Here is a 20,315-nt window from a genome sequence, read left to right on the forward strand (position 1 = left end):
ACGATTTATGATGCTGTGGTCCATTGTTCCATTGCTGTTATGTAACGAATTGGTTATTGTCGTCATTGTATGTGTGAAATAGTAGAAGCTGTCAAAATTGTTGAAATCTGATAGTGACAACTTTTGTTGAGTATTGCTGCTGACAGTGCATAACACTGTATTGGTGATACCATGAGTACTGAATCATACTCTATAGAACATAGTAATTATGTAGACTGCAAAATTTACCGAAGTATTAAATGTGTGTTAGGACGCCGGTTAGAAGGATCCATAGAAAAATATCTGGTTGCAGGTTAAGTTTAATTCATTGTCGGGGCTTAAGTGTATACTTACAATGATGACGTAAATTGGTTAGTTAATTAGAAGACATCGTGCTCAAAATGGTTAAAAGAAAATCTGTTGTGCCCCAGCGCCTATGTGAAGAACGTAGAACCGAGTTAACGTGGGGCCTAGCAGATAATGAACCAGTGCTACGTCAGGTTGATAATGTTGGCATCGGTGATAGTACTGAATCTGTACATTACATGGATGACCATGGAACAAAGGATAAGATCAACAGGAAGCGTCTTCGTAGGAAATTCCAGTTAGAAGATGAAGTGAATGATGTATATCTTAGGGAACTCTTAACAGGCTGTGCATTTTATTTGACACTTAGAAAGGAACTGGAATTGAACAAAAATGAACATGCATTTCAGCTGGGAAAGTTATCGCTGGCTTTACAAACAAACTGTGTTACATTCCCAAAGGACAGTGAATTCTGGCTGTATGTGAGCGAGTTTCCAGATCGTAGCCTGTTATATAGCGAGGGTTCTGACGGTGTTACATATTATCTTATTAAGGGAACTTTGGATGTTCAATTCTACTCAGGTAATCACATATTTTATTGTAAGTGTCCATGAAAGAGTAGAAATACAGTAATTTGTAATGCATTCTTTATTCTGGTAATGATTTGGTTCATTCATTAATTTGAAACCAATGTGCAATATTTCCTCAGAGGGAGGATTTGGGCAAATTAAGTATTTGCACATAAGATTACAATTAATTTTTTTTTGTATTAAATCTCCTTTGCTTTCACAGTGCTTTTTGCTTCTTAAGTGCAAAGGGCGTTACACTGTCTTCATTGTATGCATCAATTAATATTTATAATCTATTCTTAATTGTGAAGAAATCTAGGAACCTGGCAGTGTGGCAGATGTCAAAGTCAGCAATGAATAAATGTTATGATATGCAGATGGTCAGACAGTAGTTTCTCACCAAGGAGCTGTGAGTTTAATCCAGAATGAATTTTGTGAGATTCATGATGGACAAAGTGACAGCAGAGAAGGTTTTTCTTAGAGGTTCTTTATTTTCCCCTTTCATATCATTACATCACAATCAATCCATTCCCACTGTCACCTGATGCATGCAAAAACTCTGAGCAGACAGCATATTGTCACATTCTGAGTATTTAAGTTTATTGCTTTGTCTTTGATCTCATGCTTGGCTGTTTAGAGTAAAAGGTAAAGTTATCTCTATGCTTAATTAATTAAACACCATGTCAAGGAGATATGGGGGAGTGGAGATACAGCTTCATCATTCTTGACCTCAGCACTCGGTAAGGTGAGTGCACAGTTTCATGGCCTGGCTGCATTACACCTGGGCAGAGAGTCCCCAGAGCCATTCTGGATGCTGTGGAGAAGAAAAAAATATCTTGCCTCTGCCAGAAATTGAACCCTGGCTATCCACCATGTAACTTGTTATACCAGCTGAGCTATCCTGGCTCCTGACTGCTTAGAGTAAGAAGATAAATGATATGAACTCCGTCCCAAGCGCAAACAATATATTATATGTCCTTGATCTTGCTCTCCTTTACACTACATGTTTCGGCCTCAAATGGCCATCATCAGGTGTATACACTCACGTTGCTGTTACACTGCACTTAGTTTAAAATTTAACATTTAAAAACACGTTCCTTTCGTTGTGTGCCGCTGCGGTTCTTTACTATGTGACATGTAGTAAAGAATAGCAGTGGCACGCACACAGGGAGACTACACAAAATAACACCTGTACAGTGCTGGAAACATGAACTAGCTGCTGCAGCACTATAGACATAGGGCAAGTAACCCTGACAATTTTAAAATTTAGAGAAAAATTCTAAAGGATTTTAAAATTAGAACTAAAGATTTTACAAGTGCTAACGTGTGTAACAAAAACTAATCTATAAACCAGACAGATATCAACGAAGTAGATGCTGATAATAACAACGAAAGGAACGCGTTTTTAAATGTTAAATTTTAAACTAAATGCAGTGTAACGAGCAACGTGAGTGTATACACCGGATGATGGCCGTTTGAGGCCAAAACATATAGTGTAAAGGAGAGCAAGCTCAAGGACATATATTGTTTGCACTTGGGACAGAGTTCATATCATTTATCATATAGAGTGCAACAGGTTGTTTAAATATAATATTAGAGTAAGAAGGTTAAGCTTATTTAGAAGGTAGAACAGACTAAGTTTTGTGTCCTCGCACTCTGCACCTCAGAACTCAAGAGAATAGCCTTTTGTAGGGCTGAGGTTTTTATAGCAGAGGTTATAAAGAGTTCTGTCTTCTGAGATATGTTTTGGAATGTCAGTTGACTTTCAGCAGACTCTATGGTATTATATCCCAAGAAATAGAACTCTTTGAATAGTCTTTGATATGATGAACCCCATTTGAGAATATAATCATTGTCTGTTTGCTTCATTGCTTACTTAACAATGCTGTATGAATTGCAGTGGTTTCAAAGTCTGCTACAGTGAGCATATAAATGGTATTAGGACTAATAAATAACATTCTAAATTCACACAACATTTTGGAAACTGGACATACATTTGACATGATGGACAAGACCGTGAAAGTATTACATATAGAAAGGAAAGGACCCAAACTCAACACATTAGAAAGATATTATATATATGACATAATGAAGAAAGGTCTGCAGATTAATGGTACATTTACAGATGTGCATAACCCCATATTTGACATTCTAGTAAAAACACACACAGAGACACATAAAATAATCCCACCCCTTCCCCATCTCTCAAACCACTCACAGTATCCTCCCCCTGCCTCATACCACTTGACTCTATACAAACAAACCCGCATATACAGATACCCCCCAAACAAGTGGTGTAGACTGAACAGTTACAACATAGCGACAACCTCAACACAGAGAGCAGCATGTACGTATATCATAAGAAAATCTAATGTATGTAAATACATATACTTAATAACCTAATAACAAGTTTAATAACACACACACAAACTTCTTATAATAATAAAGAAACTGTTACAGATCACTCCAAATAAAAGACCTGTTAGGTCACATACAGAACACTGATCATAAGCTTCACAAGAGGATAGTAAAGTTAAGACAACACAATACCTAGCTTATGTGAGAAGATCTATTTATTATCTAAGTAATTTAAAATTTTAACTGAAAGATTCAATTTATGCATTTAAAAACACTCAAGTGCACAGTAACGATCCTTATGCAATTAGATGCAATTCAACAACTGAGACTGGTATCATTGTAAGCCTGATGATGACCCAGTATAAGGGTTGAAACATGTTGTATCAATAAAAACAAATGTTGATATGATACTGTCTACTTTGTTTTAAATACAGAATATTGTTGTGTAGACTGCATATTTTGTATACATCTTACGTACCTTAGTTTCATAGTACACTTGGTCATCAACTTATGACCGGCCGCACTTACGACCACAAACAAAAACGTAAAAAGTTTTTAAAAATAAATTTTAAAGATGATAAAAAGATTAGAAAGGTTAAAAAATACTGTTAATAAATATATTGCCAACATACGACCAGATTGACTTACGACCTGTCAGTCAGAATAGATTAATAATACACATGAATTTTAAAAATATGACGTATAGGATGATAAGTTTTAAGTTTTAAATACATGTACTTTATTGTTATGTGTGGTCATATACAAATTTAGTATTGTTTGTAAATGTACATATAAAGGCAAGCAGTGAAATGGTTAACGGATCGATTCACCTGAAGATGGCAGCATACTGCCGAAACATGTAGTGTAGAAGTGGTAGATGGGATTGTATGCACTTGAAGACTGTTAATATATACACATTATGAATATGAATCAATGCAACAGGACGCTAAAATACAACATACAGAATAGAAGTCGGTCGTAAGTCAACGACCAAGTGTATTAGGTAATAAATCGTGAAATGGTGATTCCAATTTTCAGATTTGGAAGGATGTTATAGGAAGCAATTGTAACTAAGTATTGTATGATAAGTATGATAAGTATTACCTAAGTATTTGTGTGGAAGAACCAGAGTTAACCATGAAAAATATCAATAAAAATAGTCATTTTTGGGCCTCACGTTCATATTTGCACTGGATGCTGTAGTGTTAACGTCTGCCCTGTAAGTCACCACATCCTTGTAAATCATTAGCACATGATGATGTATGGTATGATGATGTAAAAGAAAATGTAAAACTATCCCTGTAACAGGCCGTGAAGGCCCATAGGGTTGTGAGACGTTGAGGGTCCCACATTATCTAGACAGTCAGCTCAAAGATGGTAGTAAGGCTGTCAGCTCCATGTGCCATCTGCGCTTTACTCCCCAGGAAAATTTATTTATTTAATTCTTGATACTCATTTCTGTTAGAGGCTGAGTTGACCCCAGGGCCATAGTGCAGCTGGAAGGATTAAGTCAATTGAAAAAATCCATTCACCTCATTGGGACTTGAACCTGTGACCTTCCGGCTTGTAGCATAGTGCCTCAACCAACTACGCTACCGCGTGCCCCCCAAAATGAGGATGTAGCTTGGCATATATGCACGTGTTGAATGTACATTCTTCACAGTTTTACACTGAAACCTGCCTGACTTTAGTTTCTGTCTGCCTTGCCTAGAATATTTTCCGGTGATCCCTTTCTGTGTAAACTGGTGTGATCTTTGCCATCTCATATTAACTTTTTATTTTACTCTTAATTGTTTTCAGGTTTAGCTCTTCGTTGCTTTGTGTTAACATTTGGAGGCTTCATTGAAGAATTGCATCATCTAACTGTAAATGTCTTTTTCCGTGAATCACATTGTCGAGGATCGACGTTTCACTTGGAAGTGAAGCAGAGGAGTGCAAACCAAGACTTCCAGGCAGTCATTTCACATTTCTTTGGCATTGTAACTCCAGGTATGTTGCTAATAAGATACTGGGAGCTCCACTACACGTACTCAGTATCCAGTTGTGTCATTTGTTATTGTAAAAATACATACAAGTACAGGTTTCAAGAAGCACCTCTGAATAAACATCTTATGAAAATGATGACAGAGAAACTGCTAGCTAAGAGACTGACCTGCCAGCTGAATTAGTGCTACTTGCAACCAGCGCATGCAGTGCTTTATTATTGCAGTGTGTTACAATAATCTTGTGCACTATTTTAGAGCATTATTATATAGAGGAGTGTTGATGGCAATTTATATTAATATAGTTTCCTTATTGATGTTTCTTTATTAATATTTTGTGCTAGACATATTGAATTTGGATGAATGATTTCTGTTCTGTGTAATCATCATTACTATTTTTATTCATTACACAGATCAGTATAAAAGTTATGCAGGATATGTCATGGAAATAACAGTGAATGTGCCTGACTAGGACGTTTGAAATAACAATAATCATAAAAGCAGAACCCTACATCAAGATCCATGAGGTAGTGTAAGATAGTCATAAAACTGTTTACTAAATCGTGTAGTATGCAATTACAGATAGAGAATGTAATTAACTGTGCACAGATAGTGTACAACTTAACACAATATAATTATTATACATATAATATGGCATAACATATATTTGTCAGATATCAAATTGTCTGCTGTTTGACGCAGCCCTGAACCATTTTCATTAATATCATCCTCACATATTTTCCTAAAATTCAGCTTAGAATTATATTGAGATTTTGGCCTCCTGGGATGTGTTGCTGCGTATTTTTGTTACTCCGTACCGATGTTTTGGAGGAACTTTATGCCCATCATTTTCAGATTGGAAGGTACACCCTGAAGATGGAGGCAGCAGTTCCCTATGAAACTTTGGTCTCGGTTGGTTAGTGAAGCGTTGCCACAAAGGCTGAGGACACTGCTGTGAGACAATTCTTTTTTTTTGGGGGGCACAGCAGGAGGAAGTTGTGTCATGTAGGGTAGTACAGCTACATAATCAATGCATTTTCTTAAATTTTCCTCTTCTCCAAAAGTAAACAAAACAAGAACAGCCTACACCCATCTAAAAAACTACATAATATCATATCCCAGAAGATTGTAATTTTAATATCACTGGGAAAATTTTAAATTTTATGTAATGTTATTCTCTGATCTCTGTTTTTGTCTCTCAAGCAAGTCTACCCATCAAAATTCAGNGTAGTCACACAACTAGCACAGTAGCTGGGATAGAGAAGTTGGTATAGTCACTGGCTATGGGCTGGACGAGCAGGGGTTCAGAGTTTGAGTCCTGGTAGGGTCAAGAATTTTCTCTTCTCCACATTGTCCAGATCGGCTCTGGGGTTCACCCAACCCCCTATCCACTGGGTACTGGGGGCTCTTTTGCCCAGGGTAAAGCGGCTGGTGCATGAAGCTGACCACTCACCTCCAGCTAGTGCCAAGGTCAAGAAAATGTGGATCTATACATCTGCTCCCACATACGCTTTCATGGCGTAGTGCTTAATTAGTTAAACACAAGGACAACTTTACCTTTTACCTTACATATCTACCACTTCATTGCATGTTTTGACTTTGAGGTTATAACTGAATGCGAGAGTAATGCCAAATTTTTTGGAGGAAATAATGCTGCATGTAACTGCATTATGACTTTGTTGCTATTTATTGTTTCATGTTCTTATTAGATGTGTCTGTATTTAGTTCCAGACCAACAAACCCCATCCTAAAACTGTGAACACCAGAGTTGACATTATTCCCTTATAAGGGAATATTACTTTGTTAATGAAGCCATGTTGTTAATACTGTATGATGCCACACCATATGATGCATTGTACTGAAGGAAAGTTCTGTTTCAAATCTCATGAGATAAACTTTTTATTTAAAGTGTGTGATGGCTTCAGAGAAGTGAGGAAGCATGATGTTGAAGCTCTGTACCGAGCTATTAAGGAACACCACAAGGATGCACCAAGTAATAAATTGTCATTCACACAGCACTCCAGCTTAGTGCCAAGATTACGTCCCTATCAGAGTCAAGCTGTGAAGTGGATGCTTTGCAGAGAATCTCTAACTGATGGTACCTCCGATGGTAAGTGATTTGTAGAGATTCTCTGATGGTGTTTAAAAATACAGAATGAATGAAAAAGTTAGTAGAATTTTCAAAGTGAATTGCTTCTTAAATGCTTGGTATAGCAAGAAAACCGATTGCATGTTTTCCCCAGTGCTCAGAGTTATGTTTCCTCTCTCTGGTCACTCTCCCACTCTGGGTGACAGTTTGTGAAAACCTGGATGTAGGCAACTGTTGCTTCAACAGAATCATGTTTAATGATTAGTCAGAGTGCCTGAGAAGTAGGCTCATGAAATCTACTGTGTAGTAGCAGCATGACTTTGGCTACCAGCATGCTCTTTCCCCAGGTTAGAGTGGTAGGGGCATGAAGCTGAACACTTACTTTCATCTAGTGCCAAGTTCCAGAATGGCAGAGCTGTATCTCCACCCCTCCGTACATCTTCATGGTGTGATGCTTAATTAATTAAGCACAGAAACAACTTTACATTTACTTTAGCACCATTACTTTTAATTGATATTTGATTGTCTGAAGAAACTGTACTATATTGATTTTATTTTATCATTTATTTACAGTTTATACACTACAGTAGGTCACACTATATAGGATCATACATGAATCATGAATTTGAAAGGCTACAGAAGGAAGCTTTCATGACCTAATTTAAGGCATCATCCCAGTGTTTGTTTGAAGGGACTAAGGAATTGCACAAGACATTTTAGTCAGGATAGCCAGTGGCATGACTAACATAACGTCCATGTATTTATTGTCTGTCAATATTGATGGACGATAAATACATGGACGTTAAGTTAAACAATTGCAACAGGATGCTGAAATACAGAATTATAAATAGTAGTCACACTAAAGGCATATATAATAAAGAAGTGTTGCAATTTTGACGGACAATAAATACATGGACGTTAAGTTCAACAATTGCAACAGGATCCTGAAATACAGAATTATAAATAGTAGTCACACTAAAGTCATATATAATAAAGAAGTGTTGCAATTTTGACGGACAATAAATACATGGACGTTAAGTTCAACAATTGCAACAGGATCCTGAAATACAGAATTATAAATAGTAGTCACACTAAAGGCATATATAATAGACAAGTGTTGCAGTATTTATGGACGATAAATACGTGGACATTAAGTTAAGCAATTGCAACAGGATGCTGAAATACAGAATTATAAATAGTAGGCATGACTAAGATTGAAACTGGGCACCTTTTTAATAAAAATCCGAAGAGTTGCTCCTCGAGCCAGCTAGTTTAATAAGCTGATGCTTTCTTTTCCAGATGAACTGCACTGCCTATACACAGAATTAGTGACAGCTGATGGGCAACTTTTGTTCTATAACAAGTATGCAGGTTATGTAACACTGGAGAAACCAAAATCTGTGAAACTGCCGTCTGGTGGCATCTTGGCAGATGAGATGGGACTTGGTAAAACAGTTGAAGTATTAGCATGTGTGCTGGCAAATCAACGCCCTGTCAGCGATTGGAAGAAAGAGGAAGGGAACAATGATTTAAAGCAGGAATCTTCTTTTAACAATAATGAAGACAAGCGTGAGGATGTTGTAATAAGTGTAAATCATATGCAAGAAGAAAATATGTGTGTTTTGACCTGCAAGGATAGCAGCATTCAGAAGTTGTTACTGTCAAATGTAACAGGAGAGTCAGCTAGTCAGGATGTTGGTGAAGAAAATACTGCCATGCAAACGGAAAATACAGATGGGCCTGGTGAAATTCAAGTGGTAGATCTTGGAATGGAATGTGATGTAGCTGCAAATGTGTTGATCTCTACGTATGGTGAAATATCAATTGGTGGAGATAGCAACTCATGCAGTGGTATCAGAGCTCTGGAAAATTGTGGTGGAAAGTCAAATGATACTACTGTAGCACACAATTCTGAAACCAGTTCAGGAATTGATGTAGAAAACAGTAATTCAAACACACATGAAACGCCTCTCACTAGCGAAGGTACTGGAAAATGTTTCGATAAAAATAATGACAGCACTCTACATAACAATGTTAGTCAGGATTCGCTGCATTCAGATATAGTGGATAACATAGACAACTTTGATATAGACAGTGATGATGATGATGATGTTGATGATGACGATGATGATGATGAAGATTGGGAATATTTTATGAAATTAAGAAAGTTTAAAGGCCGAAGAAAACGTAAAATAGGAAGAGAGAAGAAAGAAAGGTACAAGAAAGTGGTTGTAAAAAAAGGAGCAGTTCGTAAATATAAAAACAAAAGAACAAGAATAATAAAAACAAAAAGAGAAAAGAAAGCATTTACTGATTCAGTTGAAGAGACGATAGAGCATGTCATCTCCAAATTCTGCTATGGAAATGGTAAAGTTATGTACAGGAAGGGCAAATACAGGAAGGTGGGTTTATAAGTGAAATGTTGAGGCATGTCACTGAAATGTATAGCAATTTTTGACACATCTGCTATGCAGCAGAACAGATAGTCACTTTTTTAAATATATTGTTCAAAATCAGCTTCTCCTGATAAATTGGGTATGCTGATTGCAAAAAATGACAGTTAAAAGTTGTAACACACAATTTCTTATTCTACTTCCTCTTTGTTTGTCTGTTTACATGGCACATTATGCACCCATTGCTTCACAGTTTGAAGTAGCGTTGCTTAAATGAAAATGAACTGTTCTCTGGGTAGTAGAACACCATTTTCTCATATTATGGTTGACAGTAATTGTAAGAATACTAAAATTAGGATACAAAAATGAAAGAAATATATTGTTTGGGCTGAAAATTCAATGCACAGAACTGTGACATGATGGAAATTTTTTGGTACCCAGGACTGGAATGACGATATTAAAACAAATCTAAAAAGTTAATTTTCTTTTTTTGTTACCATAACATTATCAGCAGTTAAGAAGGTAGAGTTCGTTAGTGATAGGATATCAAATATAATACTAAAAGGTTGCTGATGTGATATCATTGTTATGAATGCTCATGCCCCAACATAAGATAAAATTGATGACATAAAGGATAGATTCTATGAAGAACTAGAACATGTATTTGATAAATTCCCAAAGTACCCTATGAAAATTTTGTTAGGAGATTTCAATGCCAAAGTAGGGAGGGAAGACATTTTCAAACCAATGATTGGGAATGAGAGTTTGCATGAAATTAGTAATGATAATGGAGTTAGAGTAGTAAACTTTGCCACATCAAAAATCTTACTATCAAAAGTACAATGTTCCCACATCGTAACATCCATAAATTTACTTGGACATCTCCTGATGGGAAGATACACAATCAAATAGACCATATTTTTGTAGAGAGGAGATGGCACTCAAGTATACTTGATGTTCGATCATTCAGGGAAACAGATTGTGATACTCACCACTACCTTGTTGTGGCAAAGTTTAGGGAAAGACTGGCAGTGAGCAAACAAACAACACACGGAGTTCATATGGAGAGGTTCAACCTGAAGAAATTAAATGATGTNAGGGGTTACCAGCCTAGCAGTAACTTAGTGAAGGATGAGAATGGTGATCTGCTTGCAGATTCCCACAACATTTTGAATAGGTGGAGGAACTACTTCTCTCAGTTATTGAATGTACATAGGGTCAGTGATGTTAGGCAGACAGAAATCCATACAGCTGAGCCGTTAGTACCGGATCCTAGCTCTTTTGAGGTTGAAAGTGCTATTGCAAAAATTGAAACAGTATAAATAGCCAGGTAGTGGTAAAATTCCGGCAGAACTTATTCAAGCAGGAGGTTAAATATTACATTCTAAGATCCACAATCTAATTACTTCTATTTGGCATAAGGAAAAATTGCCTGATCAGTGGAAGGAGTCTATTATTGTACCAGTTCACAAGAAGGGTGATAAAAATGATGGTAGTAATTATTGAGGGATATCACTGCTATCAACTTCATACAAAATTTTATCCAATATTCTTCTCTCAAGGTTAAGTCCATATATAGATGAAATTATTGGGGATCATCAGTGTGGGTTTCAACATAACAGATCAACTACAGATCAGATCTTTTGCATTCATCAGATATTGGAGAAAAAATGGGAGTATGATGAGACAGTACATCAGCTGTTCATAGACTTCATGAAAGCCTACAATTCAGCTAGGAGGGAAGTATTGTACAATATTCTGATAGAGTTTGGGATACCCATGAAACTAGTTAGGTTGATTAAAATGTCTTTAAACGAAACGTATAATAAAGTTTGTGTAGGTAAACATTTGTCTGATAAATTTCCTATTGAGAATGGTCTAAAACAAGGAGATACTTTATCGACACTCCTTTTCAACTTTGCCTTAGAATATGCCATTAGGAAGGTCCAGGGAAACCAGGTGGGACTGAAATTAAACGGGACACATCAGCTGTTGGCCTATGCCGATGACGTGAATCTACTGGGTGATAATGTAGATACCATAAAGAAGAACCCACAGACTTTAATTGACGCAAATAAAGAGGTTGATCTAGATGTAAACACTGAGAAAACTAAGTAAATGTTGCTGTCTCATCGCCAAAATGCAGGCAAAAATCATGATCTAAAGATAGAAAACAGATGTTTTGAAAATGTGGCACAATTCAGATATTTGGGGACAGTGATAACAGATCAAAACCTGATTCAGGAGGAAATTAAAAGGAGATTGAACTCAAGTAATGCTTGCTACCATTCAGTCAAAAACCTTTTGTCTTCTAGTCTGCTGTCCAAACACATAAGAATTAGAATGTACAAAACTATAATTTTGCCCATGGTTCTGTAAGGGTGTGAAACTTGGTCTCTGACATTAAGGGAGGAACATAGACTAAGGGTGTTTGAGAAGAGGGTGTTGAGAATATTTTGACTGAAGAGAGATGAAGTGACAGGAGGTTGAAGAAAATTGCATATTGAGGAGCTTCATAACTTGTACTCTTCTTCAAGTATAATTAGAATGATCAGGTCAAGGAGGATGAGGTGGGCAGGGCTTTTAGCATGAATGGGGGAGACGAATGCATATAGAATTTTAGTGGGAAAGCCAGAAGGAAAAAAACCACTAGGAAGACCTGGACATAGGTTGGTGGATAATATTAAAATGGATTATAGAGATATGGACTGGGATGGTATTGATTGGATTGATCTGGCTTGGGATAGGGACCAGTGGAGGGCTCTTGTGAACACAGTAATGAACCTTCGGGTTCCATAAAATGCTGGGAAATTCTTGAGTAGCTGCAGAATTGGTGGCTCCTCCAGAAGGGCTCAGCTCCATGAGTAAGTAAGTAAGTTACCATAATATTCTTGACTAGTGTTGCGTGTAGCAAGAACTGACAGCAGGTTTGTCTTTTGTTCTGGTTATGAACCTGCATGCTGTATGACCACTTGTCTATAAGAGACTAATGAAACCAGTTCTAGTACACTCACTTTCACAATATAAAATGAGCTCCATAGGTTGCATCTTTCCTGTTACCTTTTCTAGCAACTGGTTTGATGGCAGTTTAGTTCCACACACACACTTTCTATTTGATTACCTTGCACTGAAGGACTTTCATTTTTAAATGGATGTACTGTTTGTAAAATCACAAGTAACCATTTGATACAGTATGTCATTTACTCCTCATTTTCTGAAGCCAGACTATCTTTGTGTGGTGCCTTGCAGTCTGGTAGATTCTTACCAATATTTGAGATAAACCTTCTGCCTTCATAGCCTGAAGATGACAGAAACAGGTTCTTACAAAACATTGTTAACAGGCTCCCAGAAGGCTGTAATATGCAGTGGTACATTAATAAACTTTGTTTCTGTGCAGGTGAGCAGCTGGCATGAAGCCAGTCAGATATGGTATAGAGAAATGCTGGCAATGGTAACTCTTCGCAAGCCTCAGAGTATTCGTGAGCGAGCAAGAGGGACCATATTAGAGTGTGTATGTGGATCACATGAAGACTCTGATAAATCCAAAGTGTGCTGCTCTGGATGCAGTCGCTGGCAACATGCGCAATGTGTCGGCTTCAAACAGCTTGAGGGAGCCCAAGAACCCAGAGCCTACTGTTGCCCTCAATGCTGGCAGGCTCAGGTGTGATAAATGTGTTACAAATGTTTGATAGTGCTTGTACCATATTTGTTAGCAGTCACAAGGTTTAAATTAGGTTCTGTGTGCCTGAGGATCCAGCTACACAATTGTTGGCTTCTCAAGAATGGTTCAGCCTCATGAAGTTAATTAGTTAGTTATTTATGACTGAGGAGGCAGGATAGCAAAATCAGTACAGCATTGGGCTATGAGCTGGATAACCAAGGAATTGGGGTTCAATTCCCAGCAGGGCAAGAGATTTTTCTTTTCCACAGCATCCAGAGTGGATTTGGGACCCAATCAGCCTCTTGCCTAATCAGTATCAGGACCTCTGTCCGTGGGAGTGAAGCAGCTGTGGCATGAAGCTGACCACCTCTATATGGTACCAAAGTTAAGAATTTATGCAGAAATATTGCCATTCCCCCATATGCCTAAATGGTGTGGTGCTTAATTAGTTAAGCTCAGGGACAACTTACCTTATTCTATGACTGAAAACTTTTAAAATCGTTTGTAGTCCACTGTCCCTTCCTATGGAAAGAAAGTAGGCTTACGTGATCACCATATTGTCTTTATGCTCCATTCTTCATCTTCTGAACAAGTTCTCACAAAACTTGGTATGAATGTTATGCCTCTGGAGGCAGCCCTAATGGTGCATTTTCTGATTTCTTGCTGTTAATAATGGTGGTATGGCAGGGGAACAAAAAAGTTGTTTTCTGTTTTGGTTTGATGACAATAACTAATGAACCATGTGAGTTAGGTACATGAAGTTTGGTGTTGAGATAGACTGTAAGCATGCCTGCACATCATGTTTAAGTAATTATAAGTTACAGTTGCAAACATATGAGGTTATGTCTGACAAATTTAGTGTAGACAGAATCAGTATTCAAGTAACATATTGTCGCGTATCGGGCGTATATCGCGACAAATAACTTCACGCCGTATTTTATATAGCGAATTTTATTTCACATTCGCTCTTACAATCACCCAAATTACAGATTCACAATTACTGCTATCTGCAGTATCACAAATACTATACTCCAAATGCCAGAATACATCTGACTGGTTGCTGGCTAACTTGGAACTAACTCGGAGGTAGCTCGAGGACTGACTCGGAGGTAGCTCCAGGACTGACTCTGAATAGCCTTCGCTGCTCCTTATGTAGCCTCGGTCCGGACCATTATCGTCTGGTGCCGTGTTGCTAGCCACGCTGTCCGGCAACCGCGATATCCCTTGGTGACGTCACCGCTGTTGATTCGCGTTGNCGTCGGCTCCACTCGGCTCACTTTGGCTCCGCTCGTGACGTCACCGCGCGTTGCATAGCTATCAGGATGCGGGGTGATTACTCGCCTATTATGCGAGCGCTACGTGCAGCTGGGGAGGTAGGGGTCAACATGTCACAATATTCTTCACAAAAATAATTTAAAATGGCAGTTGAAGTAGTAATAGATTTGTATGACTGAAGTCTCTGTAATGGAAAAGTACAGTCTATGTTTCCACTTAGAATGGCTTCCTTAGTTCAGTGGGCTATTTTTTATATATGTATAAATGTGTTTAAAGGCAAAAAGATAGAGACTGAAATATTCAGTTCAGAAATATATTTATTTTTCTCATCATTTAGTGTCTTCTTTCTGAAGGAAGAGGCAGACGGGAATGGGTTAGAAATGGAGTTAAAGTACTTTAAACCGTACGCTTCATTTTGTTTGGGAAGGCATTATGCGATTGGTGTATTGTTATGAAAATTACTGTTAGGAGCTGTATATTTTTGGATGTAAAATTATATCATTTATCAGAAAGGTGCTGGTATTATTTTAGGATAAATAAAGTGAAAGGTTAGGTTTTATTCGACATTGTATCATTGAAACATTGCACAGTTTGTGTAGGGTTGTACCTGAATATAGTACTCATGTATTGAAAAATGCCATTATATCCAAATTGTTTTCCATGGGTGACACTAATTTATACTTCTTGGCTAGAAAATCGTAATAAATTATTAGATTTGTGTTTTTCTGTCACTGAACAACATAATGTTAAGTTTAACACACTGACTGCCATAGTGAATTCTTGCCTTTTTTTTTTACCAGAGGCCACCAAGTTGCTATATGTAATCTTTGCACTGTTGTGAATTGTCACAGCTAATAACAAATGTTGTATTGTCACAGATTCTGTTGTGCATTGCAGTATTCACAGTCCATAGCAGATGCACTTCATTCAATCTTGTATGCAACCATCATACACCAGTGATTGGTGTGGTGCTACATAAAAGGTCTCCTGGAGACACTAGTGGATGCTGTGGCAGGCAGACAAAGTTCTTCGCAGACCCTGATGTACTCCATGGCAGTCAGCATGTTAAATACAGTTGCTTATCATAAAAACAGCTTCACAGAGTCTGTCTGTTACAAAGAGCTAACCCTCAATCACTAGACATCCATATGTACATCTGAGATGAAGTTTGTCAGTGGGAGATAACAGGAACATTTTACAGTAAAAATTGTGGGAATGCATGACCTGAAACTAAGTTAGAGAAGGAAGTGGAAAATTCATGCATCAACGAAAACAACAAACAACTCAACGAAATCTAGAAACACTGCTGCAGAGGAAGATTGAAATTTACATGATTTTACAGTACCCACCTAACACTTCAAAACAAAGTAATCCCAGGTGTTAAAACACTGTTGTCAGAACCCTTTAGAATAAGCAGAATTATGGTTTGTAATTACTGTACATAGGAGCCTGTTGTGTCTGGAGCCACTTTGATAGTCTCCCCTGCTTCCATCAGCAACCAGTGGGTCACAGAAATTCAGAGACACGTGAATCAAGAGAACTTCAGTATTCTTGTGTATAGGTAGGTCACTGTGCTTTCTTTCACTGATAGCAAGTTTTCTTCATTTCACTTCTAGTCCATCTACTATATGACTCAGGATACATCTTATGTGCATTGTATAGGCAATCATGTGGAAGAAGAGTCCTTTGTAAATTTGTTAGAATTTTCAGTCGCTGTATGATAAGTAGAAGCATGTTAAAAATAAAGTCTAGACACTATCTAGTGATGATGTCCTGGTCTACATTACTAAGTGTTAGTGGTGCACCCTCATTCTTATAGAAGATGGAGTTATGGGGATCTGAGGTTCTCACAGCAATGGCTATAAACAGTATTAATTTCTGGGATATTCAACCCAGACTACGTGGTGTTATATCCCAGAAGATTTGGAATTTATGATACATTTTTTGTGAGTCTTTTCTTTTAACTTGTGGTCTACATCAGAAGTAACTGCTGTGAATGGCACAATCTGATAGTTTAGAAACCTGTGGAAGTACATTTTCAGTAGAAGTTTTAAAATGTCAGGTTTCTGCTTGACAAGGATTAAGTGATTTTCTGACTAACAAGATGAACTAACTAATTAAGCACTATGCCATGAAGACGTCTGGGAGAATGGATGTATAGATCCATGTTTTCTTGACCTTGGCACTTATTGGATGTGAGTAGTCGGCTTCACACCCCAGTTGCTCTGCCCTTGAGGAAAGGACCCATGGTACCCATTGGATAGGAGGCTGGGTGGGCCTGGAGCCGGTCTGGACACTGCGAAGAAGAGAAAATTCTTGACCCTATTGGTACTTGAACTCTGACCCCTTGGTCATCCAGCCTTTAGCCAGTCGCTGTACCGACTGAACTATCCCAGCTCTCTAACAAGAGGAAAGCATAAGTAATTTTTTATGTTAAGATTCAGGTCTTCTGGTATGTGATTCCATATATGAGGGTGAGTCAAATGAAAACCTTAAATTTGTAATAAAAAATCGAAATTTCACACCGTTATCCTGTAAGTTGGTAAGCGTGCTACAAACAGCATGCAGAATGGCCCGTAGGTTGCAGCATAGTGCAGATGCACGAACACCATCACAGCACCAGTATAAGATGGCTGCCCCACTTGAGACTTGCACCAGGGAAGAACAGCGTTCTGTTATTCGGTTTTTGTGTGTTGAAGGTGTGAAACCTATTGAAATTTATTGAAGAATGAAGTTTCAGTATGGTGATGCACGTTTGTCACAGCAGAAAGTGTACAAATGGAGTAGGAAGTTTGCAAATGGTGTGACTTCAGTGGAAGATGCTCGTTGTCAGGGTCAGGCACATCGAGTTTTGACTCCAGAGAACACTGCAGCAGTTGAAGCCATAGTGAGGGAAAACCACTGAGTGACATTGAATGAAACTGCAGCAAGTTTAAACATTAGTCATAGTTCAGCACACCACATTGTGCACGATGTGCTCCGGTTTCACAAAGTGTCTGCAAGATGGGTGCCATGGCAGTTGAGCTTTGTACCACTTGTGCACAATAAATAATACTCCAAAAAATATTTAAGGTTTTCATTTGACTCGCCTACGTAGTTTGGTAGGTAGGTATCATTGTTTGAAGACTAATGTTAATCTGTTTAATGGCATGAAGCTTCTTTCACCTATATGTAGTGCTGAGGTTAAGAATGGATGGAGCTGTTTGTCCATTGCTCCACACTTCATGCTGGGGTGCTTAATTAAGCACTTAAACAATTTGTAACATGTATATATTCTTTTTTCTCCCAGACCTGGCATAACCCCTTGCAGCTGAACATTTTACATAGTGTTTCAGATTATTGCTTTTCTGAAAGGAAGCGTGCACATAGAACAGACTACAATAATACATAATATTTTTCTATAGCAAACATATAGACTAATGCTGCCTATGCAGCTCTTGCTGTTTAACCCATTCTGTACTAATAACAAGTCATATTAGTGAAAGATTGAGGTATATCACATGTCTGACTCAGTCATTTCCTAATAGTGCAATCCTTTTGGGCATTAAAACAGGATTCCAAGACAATGAAATATGTCACTTATAGAATGTCTAAAGGCATTGCATTTGCCTTAAATTTATATTGATTCACAGAGAAATGTCATTTTGGTGAACTGAAACATTTTACATTTTCCAAAAGGAGTTTAGCTTTGTCACTTTGGAGACCCTTGGTCTAGACAGTGGACTCTGAACCAGTGAAGTTTATAAGGAACCAAAAGGGGGGCACCAAATAGCCCATTCACTTAGTATTATTTTCACCCTAAGTATGCATAGAATTGCGATTTTACTGCCAAACTCTGGGGTGTATACTGTGCTGAATATCTCACAAAGACCAAACATGGAATCAAATTTAATAAAATAGAAGCTGTAGCAAACTTCCACACTTACTGTTCCCTTACCACCAAGGAAGCCAGTGAAAGAGACACTCTGTAGCTTCAGCTGTGAGGACAGATAAAGAGAGTAAAGCCTGGTCTCACCTATTTTCTTCTGGAGTTTCTTCTTAATCACATGGTCCCTTTTCATTATATAGCAGGATGCACTGGACTCCCGTCCTTACTCCTACTGTGAGATCCCATAGACTCCACAACCTCATGCATATTCCATTGCAAGATCTATATGTCAAGCCACATCCTCGCTTCACCTCATTCACCTTGAAGATGGTAACTGCGGCGAATGATGAAATGAAACTTCACAACACAAAACCCAAATTTACACATTAATCCATGGTCTTTGATGTTGATTGAAGTAGACATTAATCTGTGGTGGTCACACCACTATACAGAGAAGGGTTGGTTAGTTAGTTAGTTATTTAGAGAGGGTGGGTTTCCCCATGCACTGTGACCAGTTTGATCTATTGTGCTTCCCTCTATGATATTCTACCAGTCTCTATACCCTACCGATAAATGGTGCGTACCATCAGTCCCGCCGAGCAAGCGAGTTTGGCCACTTGCTTAGCGGTGTCTATAATGCTTCCCCCATCTATCAGAGGCCTTAGAGACTATTGTTGGGCAGGAAACATTCTGGAATTTGGTTCAGTGATCCCCTTTGGGGATATGAGGTTCTTTTACATGCTGTAAAGTTACGACACGGGACACACAGCTTAAAGTCCCACCCGGAAGACTTGTTCCCTGAATTTTTCTGCCCTTAAAAATTCGATGACCTCTGCCGGGTATTTGAACCCGTGTACCACGAGTCATGAGGTGGGAACGTTACCTCTAGACTACGGAGGCCACTTACAGAGAAGGGCTAAAAAATACAGATCAGAGTACTAGAGATGGAACATAAGGATTGTCAGTACTATATTTTCCAAGAAAAATGTGATGTTTTTGTTTTTCTGTTTTACAGGGGTGTGCACAAGGATGGTTTTCTTCAGCCACATGATCTTGCAGAATACCATGTAGTCCTTACTACATATGAGACACTTAGAAAAGAGTTGGATTATGCAGACCTAAACACAACAGATGGGCACAGGTACAAAAAGTGTTGCGTTACTTCTTGTGTGGTATAATCTGAAGGAATGAAGATATGTGTAGCACTGGCATATATTTTCATTATATATATGTTCATTTTGTTAATGGTATTTATACATTTTTTTATTTCTCAAATGATGATAACTGCACAGCATGTATATTGCCAAAGGGTGGGGTGGGCAGACATTTTGCAAAGTACTATCCCAACGTTGCCTGGAAGGACTGAGGAAAACACAGCAAACCACAGGGTAGGCAGCATCTAAGCCAAGATCTGTGAACTCTGAATCTTCAGATTGAGTGCACACAGTTTCATGGCAAAGTTTAGGTTTTCACATCTTTGGAATTGGAAGATGAAAGATGCACCTATCAGTCTTGCCATTACAGTCTTAACATAAAACAACTCAAGAACTGCTGAGCGGATTCTTGTTATGTTTGGAATTGGGGAGCTTTGGGAGCTTTACTGAAATTTATCAGTACATTTCACTTTTAGTTAAAATTAGCTAATAATAATGGACACAATATGAAGACCTGTGTGTGTGTATCTGCCTACATCTCAAGCATAGCTCATTGAACACTTATCAAAGTGAAAAACGTTTTTGAAGAAGAGCTGGTGGGAGAAATGAAATATGTATTTTACTACCAGTACACTTTTTTGTGTAAACCTTAGAGTTTTCAAGCTAATTAGATTTGGTGTT

General features: G+C 38.1%; 1 protein-coding gene across 1 annotated transcript in view; it reads left to right on the plus strand.

Annotated features, from left to right (window-relative positions):
* The first annotated feature begins 57 nt into the window (after positions 1–57).
* Positions 58–20,315, plus strand: part of LOC111864423 (E3 ubiquitin-protein ligase SHPRH) — a 49,226-nt gene continuing 28,968 nt past the window's right edge. The window contains exons 1-7 of the mRNA XM_023851654.2: positions 58–867; positions 5,013–5,201; positions 7,104–7,304; positions 8,583–9,685; positions 13,074–13,337; positions 16,058–16,173; positions 19,496–19,621. Of these exons, the coding sequence (XP_023707422.1) occupies positions 381–867; positions 5,013–5,201; positions 7,104–7,304; positions 8,583–9,685; positions 13,074–13,337; positions 16,058–16,173; positions 19,496–19,621 (2,486 nt within the window). The 5' untranslated portion in view covers positions 58–380. The remainder of the gene's footprint in view (positions 868–5,012; positions 5,202–7,103; positions 7,305–8,582; positions 9,686–13,073; positions 13,338–16,057; positions 16,174–19,495; positions 19,622–20,315) is intronic.

This window comes from Cryptotermes secundus, unplaced genomic scaffold (assembly GCF_002891405.2).
Source record: "Cryptotermes secundus unplaced genomic scaffold, Csec_1.0 scaffold511, whole genome shotgun sequence".
Lineage (NCBI taxonomy): Eukaryota > Metazoa > Arthropoda > Insecta > Blattodea > Kalotermitidae > Cryptotermes > Cryptotermes secundus.